The sequence below is a fragment of the Myotis myotis genome, unplaced genomic scaffold, assembly GCF_014108235.1.
Source record: "Myotis myotis isolate mMyoMyo1 unplaced genomic scaffold, mMyoMyo1.p scaffold_m19_p_6, whole genome shotgun sequence".
Lineage (NCBI taxonomy): Eukaryota > Metazoa > Chordata > Mammalia > Chiroptera > Vespertilionidae > Myotis > Myotis myotis.
Genome location: NW_023416368.1, coordinates 64,541,413 through 64,558,448, shown reverse-complemented (window position 1 = coordinate 64,558,448; position 17,036 = coordinate 64,541,413). Strand labels below are relative to the sequence as shown.

The 17,036-nt window shown below is 41.9% G+C and overlaps 1 protein-coding gene across 8 annotated transcripts in view; it reads left to right on the top strand.

Moving 5' to 3' along the window:
* The window catches only part of FNIP2 (folliculin interacting protein 2), a 131,041-nt gene that overhangs the window by 75,063 nt on the left and 38,942 nt on the right, over nucleotides 1-17,036 (top strand). For all 8 annotated transcript variants that reach the window (XM_036315295.1, XM_036315298.1, XM_036315293.1 and 5 more), the window contains one exon: nucleotides 10,239-10,368. In XM_036315295.1, coding sequence (XP_036171188.1) covers nucleotides 10,239-10,368 — 130 coding nt within the window. The remainder of the gene's footprint in view (nucleotides 1-10,238; nucleotides 10,369-17,036) is intronic.

Sequence of the window (17,036 nt, the reverse complement as noted above, 5' to 3'; positions counted from 1 at the left end):
TACTAATTTTGATTTGTGGTTCCAATCTGAGGTAGATTCTCTACTGGAAAAGAAAGGTAGGAACCTGAAGATCTAGAATTTGGAGGACTTGGAGATGTGTGGGGCTTTGCCATACATTATATGTGGGCCTCTACCTTCCACTGAAGACTAGGAGCACCCTGCTGGTCTCACCAGTGATATGTGCCCACTCACCAGTTAGGCCACCTGGTTGGTGCTTGGTGTCCGAGGACTGGATCCAGGTCTCAGGTGCCTTTCCTCCTGACATTTCCCTCATTTCTGTTTCCAGCTTTGGCACTCAGAAAGGGCTTGGAGGAGCCCTTTGCTCTTTCTGTGTAGCTCCAGAGTCCTGCAACATACTTGGTACAGCTTTGCTCCCATGTTATTAGATGCACTTTGTTATTGAGTCCTGCTGTTTTGTTTATATATGTCATGTAATGTAAAGTGCACAGCATTTTATTTATGTTAAATAAAAATAGTTGAGTCATCTTGGTCTACTTAAACTATTTGGAATTCTTTGGCATGGGAGATCTGTCTCTTTCCCCTTGTCCATTCATTAATTCATTCATTCAGCCATTCATTTATATCATGGGCTCATAGATATGTATTTTATACTTTGTGTTATAACCCAATTCTACATTATTTACTTGCTCAAATTGTTCCAGCTTTGGCCATGGAAGCCATGGAGCTCTCTCAGTTGGCTCCTGTGTTACTTTAACATACCCACTTTGGTGTGTGTGTGTGTGTGTGTGTGTGTGTGTGTATTTTGAGCACTTCCTTACTTTCTGGCACTCCCAGATGATCCAGACTTGTCTTGTATATTTCCTATTCCAGTCCTAGAATCAGCTGTTTCTCCATGGAGCCTTGTACTTTCTTTGGAGAATAGTATTAGATTCCAAGATTTGGACACAAGATGTGCTTATTGCTACTAGAGTGTCATTTCTTATAGGCCTTCTTAGCTGAGAAGCAAAAAATAGGAGTTTATGCTGTGTATAGAAATCTATAATAATAAAGGCATAATATGCTAATTAGACCGGACAGCCGAATAACCTTCCAACCGGATAACCTTCCATATGTCCTTCCAGACGACCTTCCAGACAAAGCTGTGGCTGCGAGGGCCGAGGCAAGGTGCCGTGGGCCAAGCCCAAATTTTGTGCATCAGGCCTCGAGCCCTCGGGGGATGTCCAGCTGACAGCTTAGGCCCCGGGTGATCGGGCCTAAGCCATCAGTTGGACATCCTTAGCGCTGCCTCAGAGGCGGCAGAGGCTCCCGCCACCGCCGTTGTGCTTACCAGCTGTGAGCCTGGCTTCTGGCTGAGCAGCGCTCCCCCTGTGGGAGCGCACTGACCACCAGGGTGCAGCTCCTGCATTGAGTGGGATTGGGCCGAAACCAGCTCTCCGACATCCCCCAAGGGGTCTCAGATTGCAAGAGGGCACAGGTCAGGCCGAGGGACCCCACAGATGCACAATCAGGGCTGGGGAGGGACGCAGGAGGTTGGCCAGCCAGGGAGGGACTGTGGGAGGGCTCCAGGACGTGCCCAGCCCGTCTCGCTCAGTCTTGATTGGCCAGATCCCAACAGCAAGCTAACCTACTGGTTGGAGTGTCTGCCCCCGGTGGTCAGTGCACGTCATAGTGAGCGGTTGAGCAGCCTTAGCATCTCATTAGCATATTATGCTTTGATGGTTGAATGGACGGCCGGACACTTAGCATATTAGGCTTTTGTTATATAGAATATTGGTATATGTAACATCTGTATCTATATTAAGTTAAACATGCGTTTGTACTGATAGTTCTATTATTCATAACCCATTACCACATGGGTCATTCTGCCTTCTCCCCTTGCTTATTTGTAGACTCCCACTCCCACAGTGAGAAGCCTGGCTCTCACCACCTGCCATCCATTTAATTGTTTCACTTCGTATGCATGTATTGCAGTGTCAGCATTGTTAACTGGTAGCCTGCGGGAAACGATTTTATTATCTGGAGTACAGTGCTCGTGTGCAGTTCCTTTTCTCTTTAGTCTCACACACATCCACTTATTTCCAAAGTTAGTTAGCTCAGCACCTTCGAGATAGGGAAATTTTAGCAGCCATAGGTACCAAGCCAGTAGAATCTCTGAAATCACAACTGACACTGTTTCATCTTGCAAGTGGCTTCCTGCATGCCACCAGAAATTCTGATTGCACAAGTCAATTCTGAAGAGTAATTTAAGGTGTTTTTTTTTTCTCAATAGTCTAGTAAAGTAGTGACTTTAGGAAAGCTTTTTTTGTTGTTTGTTTTTTAAATCATTATTTATAGAGAGAAACTCATCCCAGGATAAAAAGGAATTTTAAAGGAGGTTTTGCGATTTTCCATCCAAAAGACACCTGAGGTCCTTTGTCCTCCCATGGTAGTCCCTTCTGTAGACATCCCCTTCTGCAGGCCACCTCCAAAGAAAGGAGTGGATGGAGGAGCTTACTTCATGTGTAGCTGCAAACTTATTCTGTGCATAATATGCTCTGGGAATACAAAGGGTCACATGGGTTTAAATTCTTAAAGGGGTTTACTTTGTTGTTAGAGAACTAAATTATTTTGGTGGTTTCCACAGTAAGACCAATTTGATACAGTTGAAGTTAAGGAAAGGAATTAGGATAGCACCAATTCTTGACGAGCCAACCATCAAGCCACATTTATTTATTAAACAACAACTTTGTAGCCCCCTGAGATGTCAGGCTTTACCAGAATTTGGGATGTTTTTGAAGAAGAGTAAAAATATAGCACCAGCCCTCAGAAACAGTTACATGTAAACCAGGAGTTAAAATACAGTGTGATAAAGTAGTACCTGACAAACACTGTGGGGACAAAGAGGAAGAGGAAGGGCCTTTGCCTGGGAAGTCAGAGGGTTGCCTCAGAGGAGATGAGAAATTTGAGTGACACCTTGTAGGTAGAACAGAACTGTATCAGAGTTTAGGAAAAGAGCATTTCTGAAAATAGTTTGTACAAGGGTGTGTAGATCCTTGAGTGTATACTGTTAGAATGCTGGACTACAGGGCTGGGAATGTGAGGCCATGTCAGAAGGTAAGGCTGGCTATGAAGGACTAATTGGAAGGTGCCAGTGCTGTGCTAAGGAATTTGGATTACATCTTGTTGTTGGGGCAGCTAAGGGGCGTAACTTGGTTGGCTGTATATTTTAGACCCATGCAGTGCTTCACAGACCCCCTCCAGAGAAGCTGGACTAATACAGTTATTGCTAAAACAGATCAATGGCGAAGGGGTTAAGGGAGATGGACAATACATAGATTTTCCCCCATTAACTCTATTACTTTATTTCAATATAACATCCCCAAACTTATGGGGCTTCTTGCCACAGTGTGTGTGTGTGTGTGTGTGTGTGTGTGAGAAACTAGTATAAAATGGTTATCTGATTTAACATAAAATTTTGAAAATTAGTCCATTGTTGTTGTTGTTTTCCTTTTCACCTCTTTTTTGGGGTAGTATCATAGAAAAATATACAACTTTTTTTTTCTGGGTTATCCAGTGGCTTTTTATAATAACAGAGAGGAAAGAAAATCTTAATATTGATCTATCCTTAATGCATTTTACTCATAATTTCTCCAATGCCTCTTAGTATAGTTTGTAACATAACAGAATAGGAAATAATGCAATAACAAGAGTATCCAACTCATTCACGGCCTTAACTAGTTAGAAAGACTTCTTTTTTGAAAGAAGCTTCAGTAAAGGAATAAACTAAATAATAAGCTCACAGTGACTTTTACATTGTAATATTAGCAGTTTACTTACAGGTCTTTGCCTTACTCCCTGAAACTTTGGAATGAATTAAGGAAGTCAAGTGAGAAATACATATATATTTTTCAGAATTTAATATTCATAGACTTTTACTTACAAATCTGAGAACCATTTTTCTAGTGTCATTGTGGAAGATGAGATGTAGAAGTGGAAGCCAAAAAGGAATATTTTTGCTTACCAAAAGATTGGAAGCATCCTAAGTGTTCATCACTGGGGATTGGCTCAGTGACATACTTCCCAGCAAGGGAATACCGTGTGGCAGTTAAAGGGACTGAAGCAGCTTGGCAGGCCTTGGAATAGAAAGTTCTCTTAGGGTGTAGCAACAGTGTGTTACAGTAAACTATCATTTATGTTTCAAAAAAAAAGAGGCATAAACAAGATCTCTCTCTCTACACATGAAGATAGATAATTATGCACATAGGCTGTCTCTGAAAGGGATACAGCCGGGGTAGGTATGGAGGGGAAATGCATTCTCATTGTATCTTCTCTTGGATATTTTGAATGCGTCCTCTGTACATATATAAATAAAAAAGATGAATGATTTTTAAGAGGTTCTTTTATAGTGGCTGCCATTAGAAATATTTCAAGTAAAGTCTTAGAAGAGGGATGAGCTTCAGCCATACCAGGAGGTAATTTGGCAGGGCTGGGTGACAGGTGGGACACGCAGGAGATGGGGCAGGAGGGAGGAGCCAAGGGTGACACTCCAGTTCCTAACTTGGGAAAAGAAGCAACTTGGGATGATGGTGTTAACCTGTTTAGGCAAAGCAGGAGACAGATACTGAGATCACTTTTATTAGAAGTGTGTGTAAGTTGTCCAGCTCTGGGTAGTCAGCTGTAATTTAGAAATAGGAAGCTGGCTCTATAGAGAGGAGTTGGGGCAGAAACTAAAATTTGGAAATCTTGGGTGCCCGAGTAGAGTAAGGTTCAGAGGGCTGGGATTGAATCCAGAGTCACTGAGCCTTGTTAACCTACCACCTTAATTCACATTTAGATTCTCTTCCTCACCAAAATGTCCACCTCATCAACAAGAAAAAATAATTTCCCCACTCTCTGTGCAACTTCATTTCCTCTGTTCTTCAGAGCAGTAAAATAAACTGAAGATCAGTATGAGGAAAACTTCTAGTATGTACTGTGAAACATTTTTATTTGGGCATTTTAAAATGAACCCTCAGGGTAAGAACACACAGCATCATAGTGTTTAAAGAGGCCGTGGTCTGGGCCGCTGTGCAGGTACAGGATGGAGCCCACACCCAGAATGTGGCTTGGATGTCAAGACTGATGACACCACACACACACACCAAGAGGGCGTGAGGTTTATTACCACAGACCGAGGCTTTCTGCTGAGAGCACGGTGGCTTCTCAAGCTGGTCAGAAAATGACTTGTGGGAAAGGGAAAGGAGACTGTTTGGGGGTGGGGTTATGGTGGTTAGGTCCAGGGAGGGGTGCTGCACATGGTGTGAACTTCCTACCAGCTCCAAGGAGGGAGTACCCAGGCTTTCTCATCGGCTTGCCCAGATATGGTGGGGTTGAGGGGGGGGGGGGTGGGATGGTGTGAAGCTTAAAAGCTATCAGCAGTCAAACATCACCCAGTGGAGTCCAACTTTTTATTACCACAAGGGTCACCATTGAATAATGCAAAATGACATCCCATTTGTACCTGACACAGTGCTTTGTAGAGAGTTGCAGAAGTCCAAGAGTGTGCTGTTCCTGTTTGTTGTCTGTGTAGGGGAAGGGCCGTGGCACCCTGTTGGCCTCGCGTGCATCCATTATGGGAAACGGCTTCAACTGCCATTTATCAGTCTTGGCGGTATAACTTGTGCTCCTACCCACAGCTGTAGCTACCCACAGCTGTCCACAGCTTGGAGGATGGGAGCCCTAAGGAGCTGCTAGGAGGTCATCTCCCACTCATGTCTCCGTCTCTCCTGGGCAGTTCACATGGGACAGTTTCTCATCACCTCCAGGGTTCTGATGAGATGTGGAGCTTTCTGCCCAGGCCCCTAGAGCTGCAGAACATAAAGCTGGCTCCCCAGCAGCAGGGGGCCCCCACAGCTTGTGTTGCAGGCATCTGACCCCTTTTGTGTCAGTGTTGTCCTTTTTTGGTGTGTGGGAAAGGATCACTTGGAACTGGCACCTTTGGCTTATTCTTCTGTCTTTGTCTCTAACACACTATCCAAATCTTTACTGTCAACTCTTTACCTTGGACTTTGCTTTCTCTTAAATGTGTGAACGTGGCAATCTGTACTGTAACTTGGGCAGAACTCAATTTCTTCATTTCTTTAGATTTCTGATATTTCAAGGCAGATCTTTGATATTCTACTGGAATGGATATTTTATTTTCTTCAGTTTCACAATTTGTGGACTCTTTAGCTTTAGCTTTTTCCTTTGTAGGTTTGCCATTATGATTTCAAAATACCTTATTTTTTAAAATAGGCTTTATTTTTTTAGAGTAGTTTTAGGTTCACAGCAAAACTGAGTAGACGGTACAGAGATTTCCCCACCTCTACCCCATGCATATCCTCCCCTGTTATCACCCACCAGAATGGTACATTTTTCAGGAACAAATGGATGCTAGTTGAAGAGTTCTTCTCAGTCAGGAGGGTAGGGGAAAAAGCACAAATTTTTAAATTGGGAGTTAACTAGGTACACAGTGTTAACAGTAATCTGGTGATGGGATTTTGATTAATTTTTATTTTCTCATTAGTGCACAAAACTGCAAAAGTCTTTGTAATCCATGTATGTATTATCATTTTTCTAATTATAAAAGGATTCTACAAAGAAAAGTATACTGAAAATCTTAAGGAGCTTTAGACATAGCACTTTTGAAGCTTAAATTGAGCCTAGGAATAATTTATAAGTCTCATATTTTATAACCAATTGGAGAATTTGTTTACCCAGCTCACAGAGCTAATTGGGGGCATGGCTACGGCTGGAATGCTCCCCACTGAACTCCCATGTAAAAACTCTCCAGTATCCAGTAGATGCCAGGCCCCATAGCAAAAGGAGTTTGCATCAACTGGGCAGAGCCTGTGCAGCTCTATTTATTTTTTTATTCCCCACCCTAGGATATGTTTTTATTGATTTTGGAGAGAGGAGAGAGAGAGAGACATTGATGTAAGAGGGAGAAACATTGATCAGTTGCCTCCCATACGTACCTCAACCAGGGATTGAACCCACAACCTTTTGGTGTACGAGACGACACTCCAACCAGCTGAGACACCTGATAGCGCACAGCTCTGTTTTTATCAAGCTCCTCAGGTGAACAGGCTGCACAGCAGAGCTCAGGCGTTGTATTGCACTGCACTGCCTTTCAGATTGAGCCTCGCCAACCATCAAATGCACTAAATGTTGATTGGATAGCTGGATCCTCTCTTCACTCATGAAAAATGGCAGTAGTTTGTGGGCCAAAATTAGGCCTGATTTTGTATTTGAGAGTTGTAACTGTATTGTTTCTTAGGGTGTCTGATTGATATATACCACAGTACTTTTCCATAAAAATCTTACTGAGAAATCCTATATAATAAAACCCTAATGTGCAAATCGACCGAACAGTGGAACGACCAGTCTCTATGACACGCACTGACCACCAGGGGGCAGACGCTTAATGCAGGAGTTGCCCCTGGTGGTCAGTGCGCTCCGATAGGAGGAGCGCCGCCACTCAACCAGAAGCCAAGCTCAAGGCTGGTGAGTGCAGCAGCGGTGGCGGGAGCCTCTCCTGCCTCTGCGGCAGCCCTAAGAACCCCTCGGTGGACATCCCCCAAGGGGTCGCAGACTGTGAGAGGGCACAGGCCAGGCTGAGGAACACACACACACACACACACACACACACACACACACACACAGTGCATGATTTTCGTGCACCCGGCCTCTAGTATTAAGATATTTTTGATGAGGAAATGCTGGATAGCTCTAAGCCAGCACTTTAGCTTAATATTTCATTTGTATGCCATCGACATTCTTATTCAGCATTTTTTTAATGAGGAGAAAAGGAATAGTCTCTTCTCTTTTTTATTTTAATTTTTTGCCTTCCCTTTCATGTCTCTATTTACAAATCCTAGTTTCTTTTCATAATTAGCCAATCAGCATTAATAACCATGTAGTACTCAGAAATGTCTTAATTAGTCCACCTTTTCCAAGAATTATCAGAGAGTGAATAGCTAACATTCATCATGTGGGGCTCTGGACTAAATGTTTTATATGGATTGATTTAATTCTCACAGGAACCTTAGGAAATAGATCAGTGTTTTTCAAACTTTTTTTTGTCTGTAACTCATGCAAATGCATTTCACATCATGATCCAGTAACAAACATCTTTATAAATAACAAACAAAAGTTTCACCAATTAATATTAACACTGCACTATACTGTTTTTAAATGTTGGCTTCAATCCACTAAATAATTCACAACACACTAGCACAGTGGTTGGCAAACTTAGTAGTCAACAGAGCCAAATATCAACAGTACAACGATTGAAATTTCTTTTGAGAGCCAAATTTTTTAAACTTAAACTATATAGGTAGATACATTGTTATTAACTTAATTAGGGTACTCCTAAGGCTTGTATTGCTCTGTATATCACCACAGTTTTGCTTCTGTGCTGGGATAAAAATGTTTGTAGTACAAGTACTACCCCTCAACTGTCCTCCACCTGCCAACAGAAGAGTATTTGCTCAGCGGAAGACAGGAGACCCTGAAGATTTGGGAGTAGGGAACGAGGACCTTCTGGATTTTATAGGAGACTTTGAGAACTTGGGAGGTGGGGAAGAAATTTCTAATTGGATTTTTTTATTAAGTAATTTTGTGTGGCTTTGAGGAAAAAACTCTCTTTTATCTCCTTTCAAAATTGTCAGTAAAATTACTAACTCACTGATACTTGAAATGTGGATTTGATTTTGGAGATTTATGTCCAGGCTTAAATCAAGGCTGAAGCCAGATTGGAACAGAGGCCACCTGATAGAGCCAGCCACATCTGGGTAACACTTTAGTGCAGAAGTGCTGTATATGTAGTAAACATTTATTCAGTGTCTGCTGTATTCAGGGCACTATCCTGGGTACAAGGCACACAAAGCATCTCATAGGTCTCTGCTGTGGGCAAAGCATCTATATTTTATAGCCTGGAAAGCTCATTGATATTCTTCTAGACTTGAAGCTTCATGCAGGCCGATACGTGTGTGTCTTGTCCACCAATGTATCCTGCACAACACCTGGCACATGATAGACAGTCAGCATTAGCTTACTGAATATTGACTAATAGCCAGGTAACTCTTGTAGTATTAAAAAACTGAGGTCAGAGAGCCAGATTATTTCCATCTGCCTGTAAAGCATACATAAAAATATAATAGTCATTTGGAGAAACTGCCTTGTCAAGTGATATCAGTGAGCATAGTACACTATGATTACTGAAGTCAGTTTCCTTTGCCCTGTGATTTGCTTCTGAAAATGTTGTCTAGCCATCTGTAACACCCCATTTCCTTTTCCATTGGACTGAGTAATATTTCAGTATGTAATTCCTTAGCCCTAGGGAAGTAAAAGGGGAAAGTCCATCTCCTTCCATTCTTCCAAACCATTAGACATCCTCCGAGCCACTGTGATTTGAAAGAAACCCTGTGCCTACCTGAGATGGACCAGTCCCTCTCTGCCTGTTAGAAAAGTCTGGGCCAGCATGCCATCTCATAACTTACTGCAAGCCGAAGTGCAGGCATCTAGTATTATGTATCAAGAGGAAGCAGAGAGAGGCTCGGAGGCAAATAGGTAATCCAAGCAGAAAATGGATTTAACCCTTTTCGGTCCAACGTGGAGGCTACTCGACAGACCAGACGCTAGGAGCAGGTCCAATGGCTGAGGTCGACACCACAAACCAGTTCAACATTCAATCCCGTCAATTTATTTGGATCAGACTGTTTGAATTTCAAAAATAAAATTGGACTGCAAAGGGTTAAGATTAGAGACTGGAGGTGGGTGGGGGCAGGGGGGAAGGCGGGGTAAATATTGTGTATTTGGTGATGGGCAGCAGGAGAGAAGATATTATGCGGAGCAAATACTCATTTGCCTATATTTCATCTAGATTTACTTACACCTGTGTAAGTAAACATTGTGCAAATATTTCATTGGTTACCAGGTAGCAATATAATCAGTTATGTTATATGTGGACCATTTTATGAGCAATATGCACTCTGCACTCTAATTGAATGAGTAATAATTACTTTGCATTCATAATATGAGGCCAGGTAATTAATGCGCTTGCTGGGTTTGTAATCCCTGTTTCTCTTCATTTATTTTCCTTTTTAAAGGATGTTTCCTTTGCTGTACATAAGTCTTAATAAGGGAGAAGTTATGTCTCCCCCTCCTGGCTATGACTGGTAGAACCTAAAAGTTTAGGTTATTTGCATGTATTTTTTTATTTAGCTACACAGTATTCATTTACCACAACTTTCAACTTTTAACTTTCCTCCCTACAGCCTCCCTAAGCAGCCTCTTGATTACACCGTTCCCATCTCCAAGTTCCTCTACGTCCTCTTCTAGCAGCTACCAGCGCCGCTGGCTTCGAAGTCAGACAACAAGTTTGGAAAATGGCATCATTCCAAGGAGGTGAGCTGCAAGTTTCCTCTTGCTGAGAAGGGGACTGGTGCAGGCAGCTTGGTGGGGCTGGCAGGACACGGAGTTCACCTATTGTCAAGGGAACAAGAGAGCTGACACTTTTTGATGAGCCTCAGTTTAGCCTGAGAGTTTATAAGTTAAAAGTTTTCTGGAAAGAACAAATAAAAAAAACAACAAAAATCTCCTGGTTTGGAAAACACTGGGAAATGTCCAGATGGTTGTGTCGTGTATAAACTATGTATGGTGTTCATTTAAAATGAGTATGCTCTATGTTTTCATTGGCTTCCTTCCAAATGTAGCTCTTGTACATTAGGAGGGTGGAATAAATCTCTTCCTTGGGTTATGGTGACTCCAGTGTGAAAATATATGAACTCAAAGATTGGGACATACTCTCTCTGTAAAACTTAAATTCTTAAACTAAACAGTCATGAATCAGATTATGAATAGAGGTGGAATCAAGATTATTTTCTGCCTTCATTTCAGTTGATTTTTATTATTTTTTAATTACCAGTTGACATTCAGTATTATTTTACATTAGTTTTATGTGTGCAACATAGTGATTAGACATTTGTATAATTTACGAAGTGATCCTCCTGATAATTCTAGTACCTACCTGGCATGCTTTTAGATCTGAAGTTTAGTTATATTCAAAATACATCTTTTTGGCTTATGATGATGTTGCGTCAATAGCTTCCAACCTCTTTTTTCTACAACCCAGAAACTCAAAAGGGAATCAAGATAGGTTGTACCTATGAAAACTCACATGTAAATTGGCTGATAGTAAATTGACTAGTACTCATCATGTGTAGGGAATCTGTGAAAGTAAAAGATGATTCAGGTGCTTGCCTGCATTTGGGTAGTCTGAAGATATATACCACAAAGCCTATATAATAAAAGAGAAACATGCAAATTAACCATCCCTCTGCTACGCTCACCAGCCAACCAGAGTGAGTATGCAAACTAACCTGACAAAGATGGTGGTTAATTTGCATACGCAGGTGTCAAGGGCCCCAGGAGGCGATGGCGGCTTCGGTCTCCCAGGACCATTGCCGCCCCAGGAGGTGAGGCCATAGCCACGCCCGCGGGCTCCCAGGACCTTGCTGGCAGAGAGCAGAGCAGGAGAGCAGGAGGTTTGGAGGACTTGGCAGAGCAGGAGGCTGCTGGACATAAAGCAAGAGAGAGGGCGGTTTGGAGGGCGTGGCTCCCTCTGTCACCCCAGCTTCCTCATCACAGCTGTGGAAACTGACAGCAGGGAAGAGGAATTCCCACCCCCATATAATCAGTCTTTGGTCAGACAGCTCTCAGCGGCCTGACAGCCAGGACTCTTATTCATCTGCATCTCAGACTGTGACAGTAGAGAGATGGGACTATGTCTAAAGAACAACTGTTGATACAACATAGCTCTGCAGCCGAAAGATGCCGGCGTTATCGACAGAAAATGTCTGCAGAGCAGCGTGCATCTGATCTTGAAAGAAGGCGGCGCCTGCGATAGAATGTATCTGACCACCAGCTACTGGAAAAATGTCGCTCTGATGCTGAAAAACACCGGCATTATCGACAGAAAATGTCTAAAGACCAACGTGCCTTTGAAGTTGAAAGAAGGCGGTGGCGACGACAGGATTATGTCTAGAGAATAGTCATCAACAAGTACTACCAATACTGGTAGGAACTACCTTCTCAGCAAAAATGGAGTACATGAGGATGCAATCCTTGAACATAGTTGTGGTGGAATGACTGTTCGATGTGAATTTTGCCTATCGCTAAATTTCTCTGATGAAAAACCATCGATGGGAAATTTACTCAATGTTGTAGCAAAGGGAAAATCTGTCGAAATGATATACATTTTCCAGATCACCCAGCATATTTAAAAAGATTAATGACAAACGAAGATTCTAACAGTAAAAATTTCATGAAAAATATTCATTCCATAAATAGTTCTTTTGCTTTTGCTTCCATGGGTGCAAATATTGCATCAACATCAGGATATGGGCCATACTGTTTTAGAATACATGGACAAGTTTATCACCATACTGGAACTTTACATCCTTCAGATGGTGTTTCTCGGAAGTTTGCTCAACTCTATATTTTGGATACAGCCGAAGCTACAAGTAAAAGATTAGCAATGCCAGAAAACCAGGGCTGCTCAGAAAGACTCATGATCAATATCAACAACCTCATGCATGAAATAAATGAATTAACAAAATCGTACAAGATGCTACATGACGTAGAAAAGGAAGCCCAATCTGAAGCAGCAGCAGAAGGTATTGCTCCCACAGAAGTAACAATGGCAATTAAATATGATAACAGTGCCCCAGGTAGATGTAATTCTCCCCGTGTAACTGAGGTTGCTGTCATATTCGGAAACGAAGATGGAGAACCTCCTTTTGAAAGGGACTTGCTCATTCATTGTAAACCAGATCCCAATAATCCAAATGCCGCTAATATGAAACAAATCAATATCCTGTTGCCTACATTAGATGCAATGACATATCCTATTCTTTTTCCACATGGTGAAAAAGGCGGGGGAACAGATACTGCATTAAGACTCAGAGACAACAGTGTAATCGACAGTAATACTAGACAAAATGTAAGGACACGAGTCACACAAATGCAGTATTATAGATTTCATCTCTCTGTGCGGGACATGTTCAATCCTATTTTAAATGCAGGAAAATTAACTCAACAGTTTATCGTGAATTCATATTAAAAAATGGAGGCCAATGAGATAAATTTCATCAAAGCAAACCAATCTAAGTTGAGAGTTGAAAAATATAGTGGTTTGATGGATTATCTCAAATCTAGATCTGAAAATGACAATGTGCCGATTGGTAAAATGATAATACTTCCATCATCTTTTGAGGGTAATTCCAGAAATATGCAGCAGCAATATCAAGGTGCTATGGCAATTGTAACGAAGTATGGCAAGCCCGATTTATTCATAACCATGACATGCAACCCCAAATGGGCAGATATTGCAAACAATTTACAACGCTGGCAAAAAGTTGAAAACAGACCTGACTTTGTAGCCAGAGTTTTTAATATTAAGCTGAATGCTCTTTGAAATGATATCTGTAAATTCCATTTATTTGGCAAAGTAATAGCTAAAATTCATGTCACTGAATTTCAGAAACGTGGACTGCCTCATGCTCACATATTATTGATATTAGATCATGAGTCCAAATTACGTTCCTTTAATTTCAATGTGCACGAATTTCGTGCACCAGGCCACTTGTAATGGTATAAAGATCTTAAACGGTTAGTGCTATATAGAGCAGCGGTCGCCAACCAGTGGTCCGCAGACCATTGGTGGTCCGTGAGGTCTGAAAGGTTGGTGACTGCTGCTATAGAGAGGCATAAAGTGCTCTGGGACTCTGAGAAGGGAGGGAACACTTGCTGGTGATGGTGGGGCGAACTGGGGGTCCTTCATGAAAGATGGTGCTGAAGGGACAAGCTGAGTGGGGTCTATCTGTGGCACATGGCAGACTGCTTGTTTCTTCTCCTGTTCTCAAGAGCTAGACAAAAAAACACACACATTATAGCTGCATCACTCACCGAGGAACTGCTTTTTGGTTGGTGGACTTGGAGGGGAATGGTTAAGAGCTTGGAATTTGGTGTGGGGAACACGTCCCCGCTCTGCCACTCAATAGGTCCGTGGTCGGCAAACCGCAGCTTGCAAGCCACATGAGACTCTTTGGCCCCTTGAGTGTGGCTCTTCCACAAAATACCACGTGCGGGCGTGCACGTACAGTGCGATTGAAGCTTTGTGGCCCATGAGCAGAACTCGGTATTTTGTGGAAGAGCCACACTCAAGTGGCCAAAGAGCCACATGTGGCTCAGAAGCCGCAGTTTGCCAACCACTGCACTTGGTGAATGTGAGAATGAGTTCACCTGGATATAATTTAAAGCAGCATTAGTTGCTTCCTCTCCTACAGTTTGATAATTGTACTAGTATCAGCCTCACAGCCTTGTTGGAAAGGTTTGAAGAGATATAGCCAATTAAGTCAGGCCAAGGCGAGATATGGTAAATAAAATATTGGCCAGTATGACTTACTTACTATTATTGCCATCGTTATCATTGCTGTCACTGCAACTGCCAGGAGAAGGCGTCCCACCATCCTCATGGAAGAAATAGACGGATCTTAGAAGCCTTCCTGTTCAGACAGCTTCCCTTTACTAAAAATGCTTTTCCAGCTTTTCAGGTTTGAATCCAAAGTTGAATAGCATTCTCCAACACAGTCCTTCAAAATTTTTCAAAAACTCTAATTTGAATTGAGACCTGGCACTGGGAACTGAGGAATCTCTAGGAAACTTACACCTAAAATAGATATCTTGGGCTCAAAAAATGAAAATACAGGGGCCCTTGTAAAAAGTGCTATTAAAGAGTATACTAAAATGTAGTTTCCCCTTTAAAAATATTTTACTTTCAAAACATAATAGGAATAATAGTGACACATGAACAAAACAAATTTATGAATTACAAAAGGTAATACTTTGGTGTTATAATTTTATGTAATAGAAAAAAATGTAGTTGCCCTAGCCAGTTTGGCTCAGTGGATAGAGTGTCAGCCTGCAGACTGAAGGGTTCTAGGTTCAGTTCCGGTCAAGGGCACGTACCTCGATTGCAGGCTTCATCCCTGGGCGAGTGCAGGAGGCAGCCAATCAATGTGTCTCTCTCTGTCTCGCCCCCCCCCTTCCACTCTCTCTAGAAATCAATGGAAAAATATTCTTCGGTGAGGATTAACAAAAGAAAATTTGATACCTTCATTCATCATAAGATTTTTCTGGCTCACATTTCTGAAAGTTCATTTGTATAGGTTATCAAAATTTATACATCAATCACTATAATTTAAAGCAGCCTTAGTAACTCCTGGCAAATGCAAGATGGCACATATTTTTGATAATTTTTTATTTTGAGAAAGATCTTTCTGCTGATGCAACTAATACTGGAACTTTATAGTTATGACAACATTGAGATACATTTCTAATAAAATTTCAAAGCATAAATTTTAGTATATCTAGATCAGATTATTCTTGTGGAACAGTTTTTCTAAAAAGATTTAATTCTTCACTCAAATCCATTTGTGTAAGTCTGAATTTAATTTTAAATGTAAATTTATACAAGATTATTTTAATGTTTCCTCTGACATCTTCTGTAACTTATGGAGGTCTTTTATATATATGTTTTCATTGATTTTTTTTAAGAGAAAGGAAGGGAAAGAGAGAGGGAGAGGAAGAGGGAGAGGGAGGGGAGAGAGAGAGAGAAGGAGAGAGAGAGAGAGAGAGAGAGAGAGAGAGAGAGAGAGAGAGAGAGAGAGAGGAGAGAGAGAGAGAGAGAGAGAGAGAGAGAAAGAAACATCAATATGAGAAACATCAATTGGTTGCCTCCTGCACGCCCCCTACTGGGCATTGAACCCAAAACCCCGGGCATGTGCCATGACCAGGAATCTAACCAGCATCCTTTTGGTGCATGGGATGATGCTCAACCAACTGAGCCACACCAGCCAGGGCTGGAAGTCTTAAAAGAAACTGAAAGTGTCTTTATGAGTTGCATGTAATTTAGAATGCCTTATGCATTCTATCACTGCGTCTTCAACAGTATGGAAAAATTAATTTTATACTGGGCTTCCTTGTTAATAATTTCATCTGAAGCTTCATATGAACATAGTGTCTGTTTGGGGGCGGGGGGGTTCTGTCCAATGCATCAATCTTTTTATTTTATTTTATTTTTTTCATTTATCTTTATTGTTGAAAGTATTACAGATGTCCCCCTTTCTCCCCTATTGCTCCCCTCCACCTGCTCCCACTCCCTCCCCAGGCCTTCACTGCACTATTGTCTGTGTCTGTGGGATGGATGGATATATATATATATATATATATATATATATATATATATATTTTTTTTTTTCATTCTTTGTTTAATCTCTTCCCACCGCCTCCCCTCTAAAATATGTCAGTCTGTTGCATGCTTCAGTGTCTCTGGGTCTATTTTGTTTGCCAGTTTGCTTTGTTCATTAGATTCCAAATATAAGTGAGATCATGTGATACTTGTCTTTCTCGCATCAATCTTTTAAAAAAAATTTAGTCCTCACCTGAATATATGTTATTACTGATTTTTAGAGAGAAACGTTGATCAGTTGCCTTCCGTACATGCCCCAAACAGGTATCAAACTCGTAACCTAGGTCTGTGCCCTGACCAGGACTTGAACCCTCACCCTTGTGGTGCAAGGGATGATGCTCTAACCAACTGAACCACCTAGCCAGGGATAATGCCTCAATCTTTACATTTACTTTCTATTTCTGTCCCTGTGGATATTTGATTTATAATGTTGCAGCAGTTTTCAAAACCGGAGATTATAAACTCTGAAGAATTTTAATAACTTCCTGGTATGCTTCATTGTGGTGTCCACTCTAGGTTCTAACTTGGTGATTATTTACTATTCTGGGGCTTAGGTCAGAGAGGTAAATATTTGTGCAGAGTTCATGGGGAGGGGCCCTGATGATGATGGACAAGCTGCCCTCCCACCATGGGTCACTGCCCTGCCTAAGTCCTTCCTCTCACCCATGGTCGTGACCACTGCTGCTTCTGCTGCTGCCACCGTCAGCCACCAAGCTAGGCCCCGGTCCCAGCTTTGCCAAGTTGGGGCCTTGTGGCACCCTGG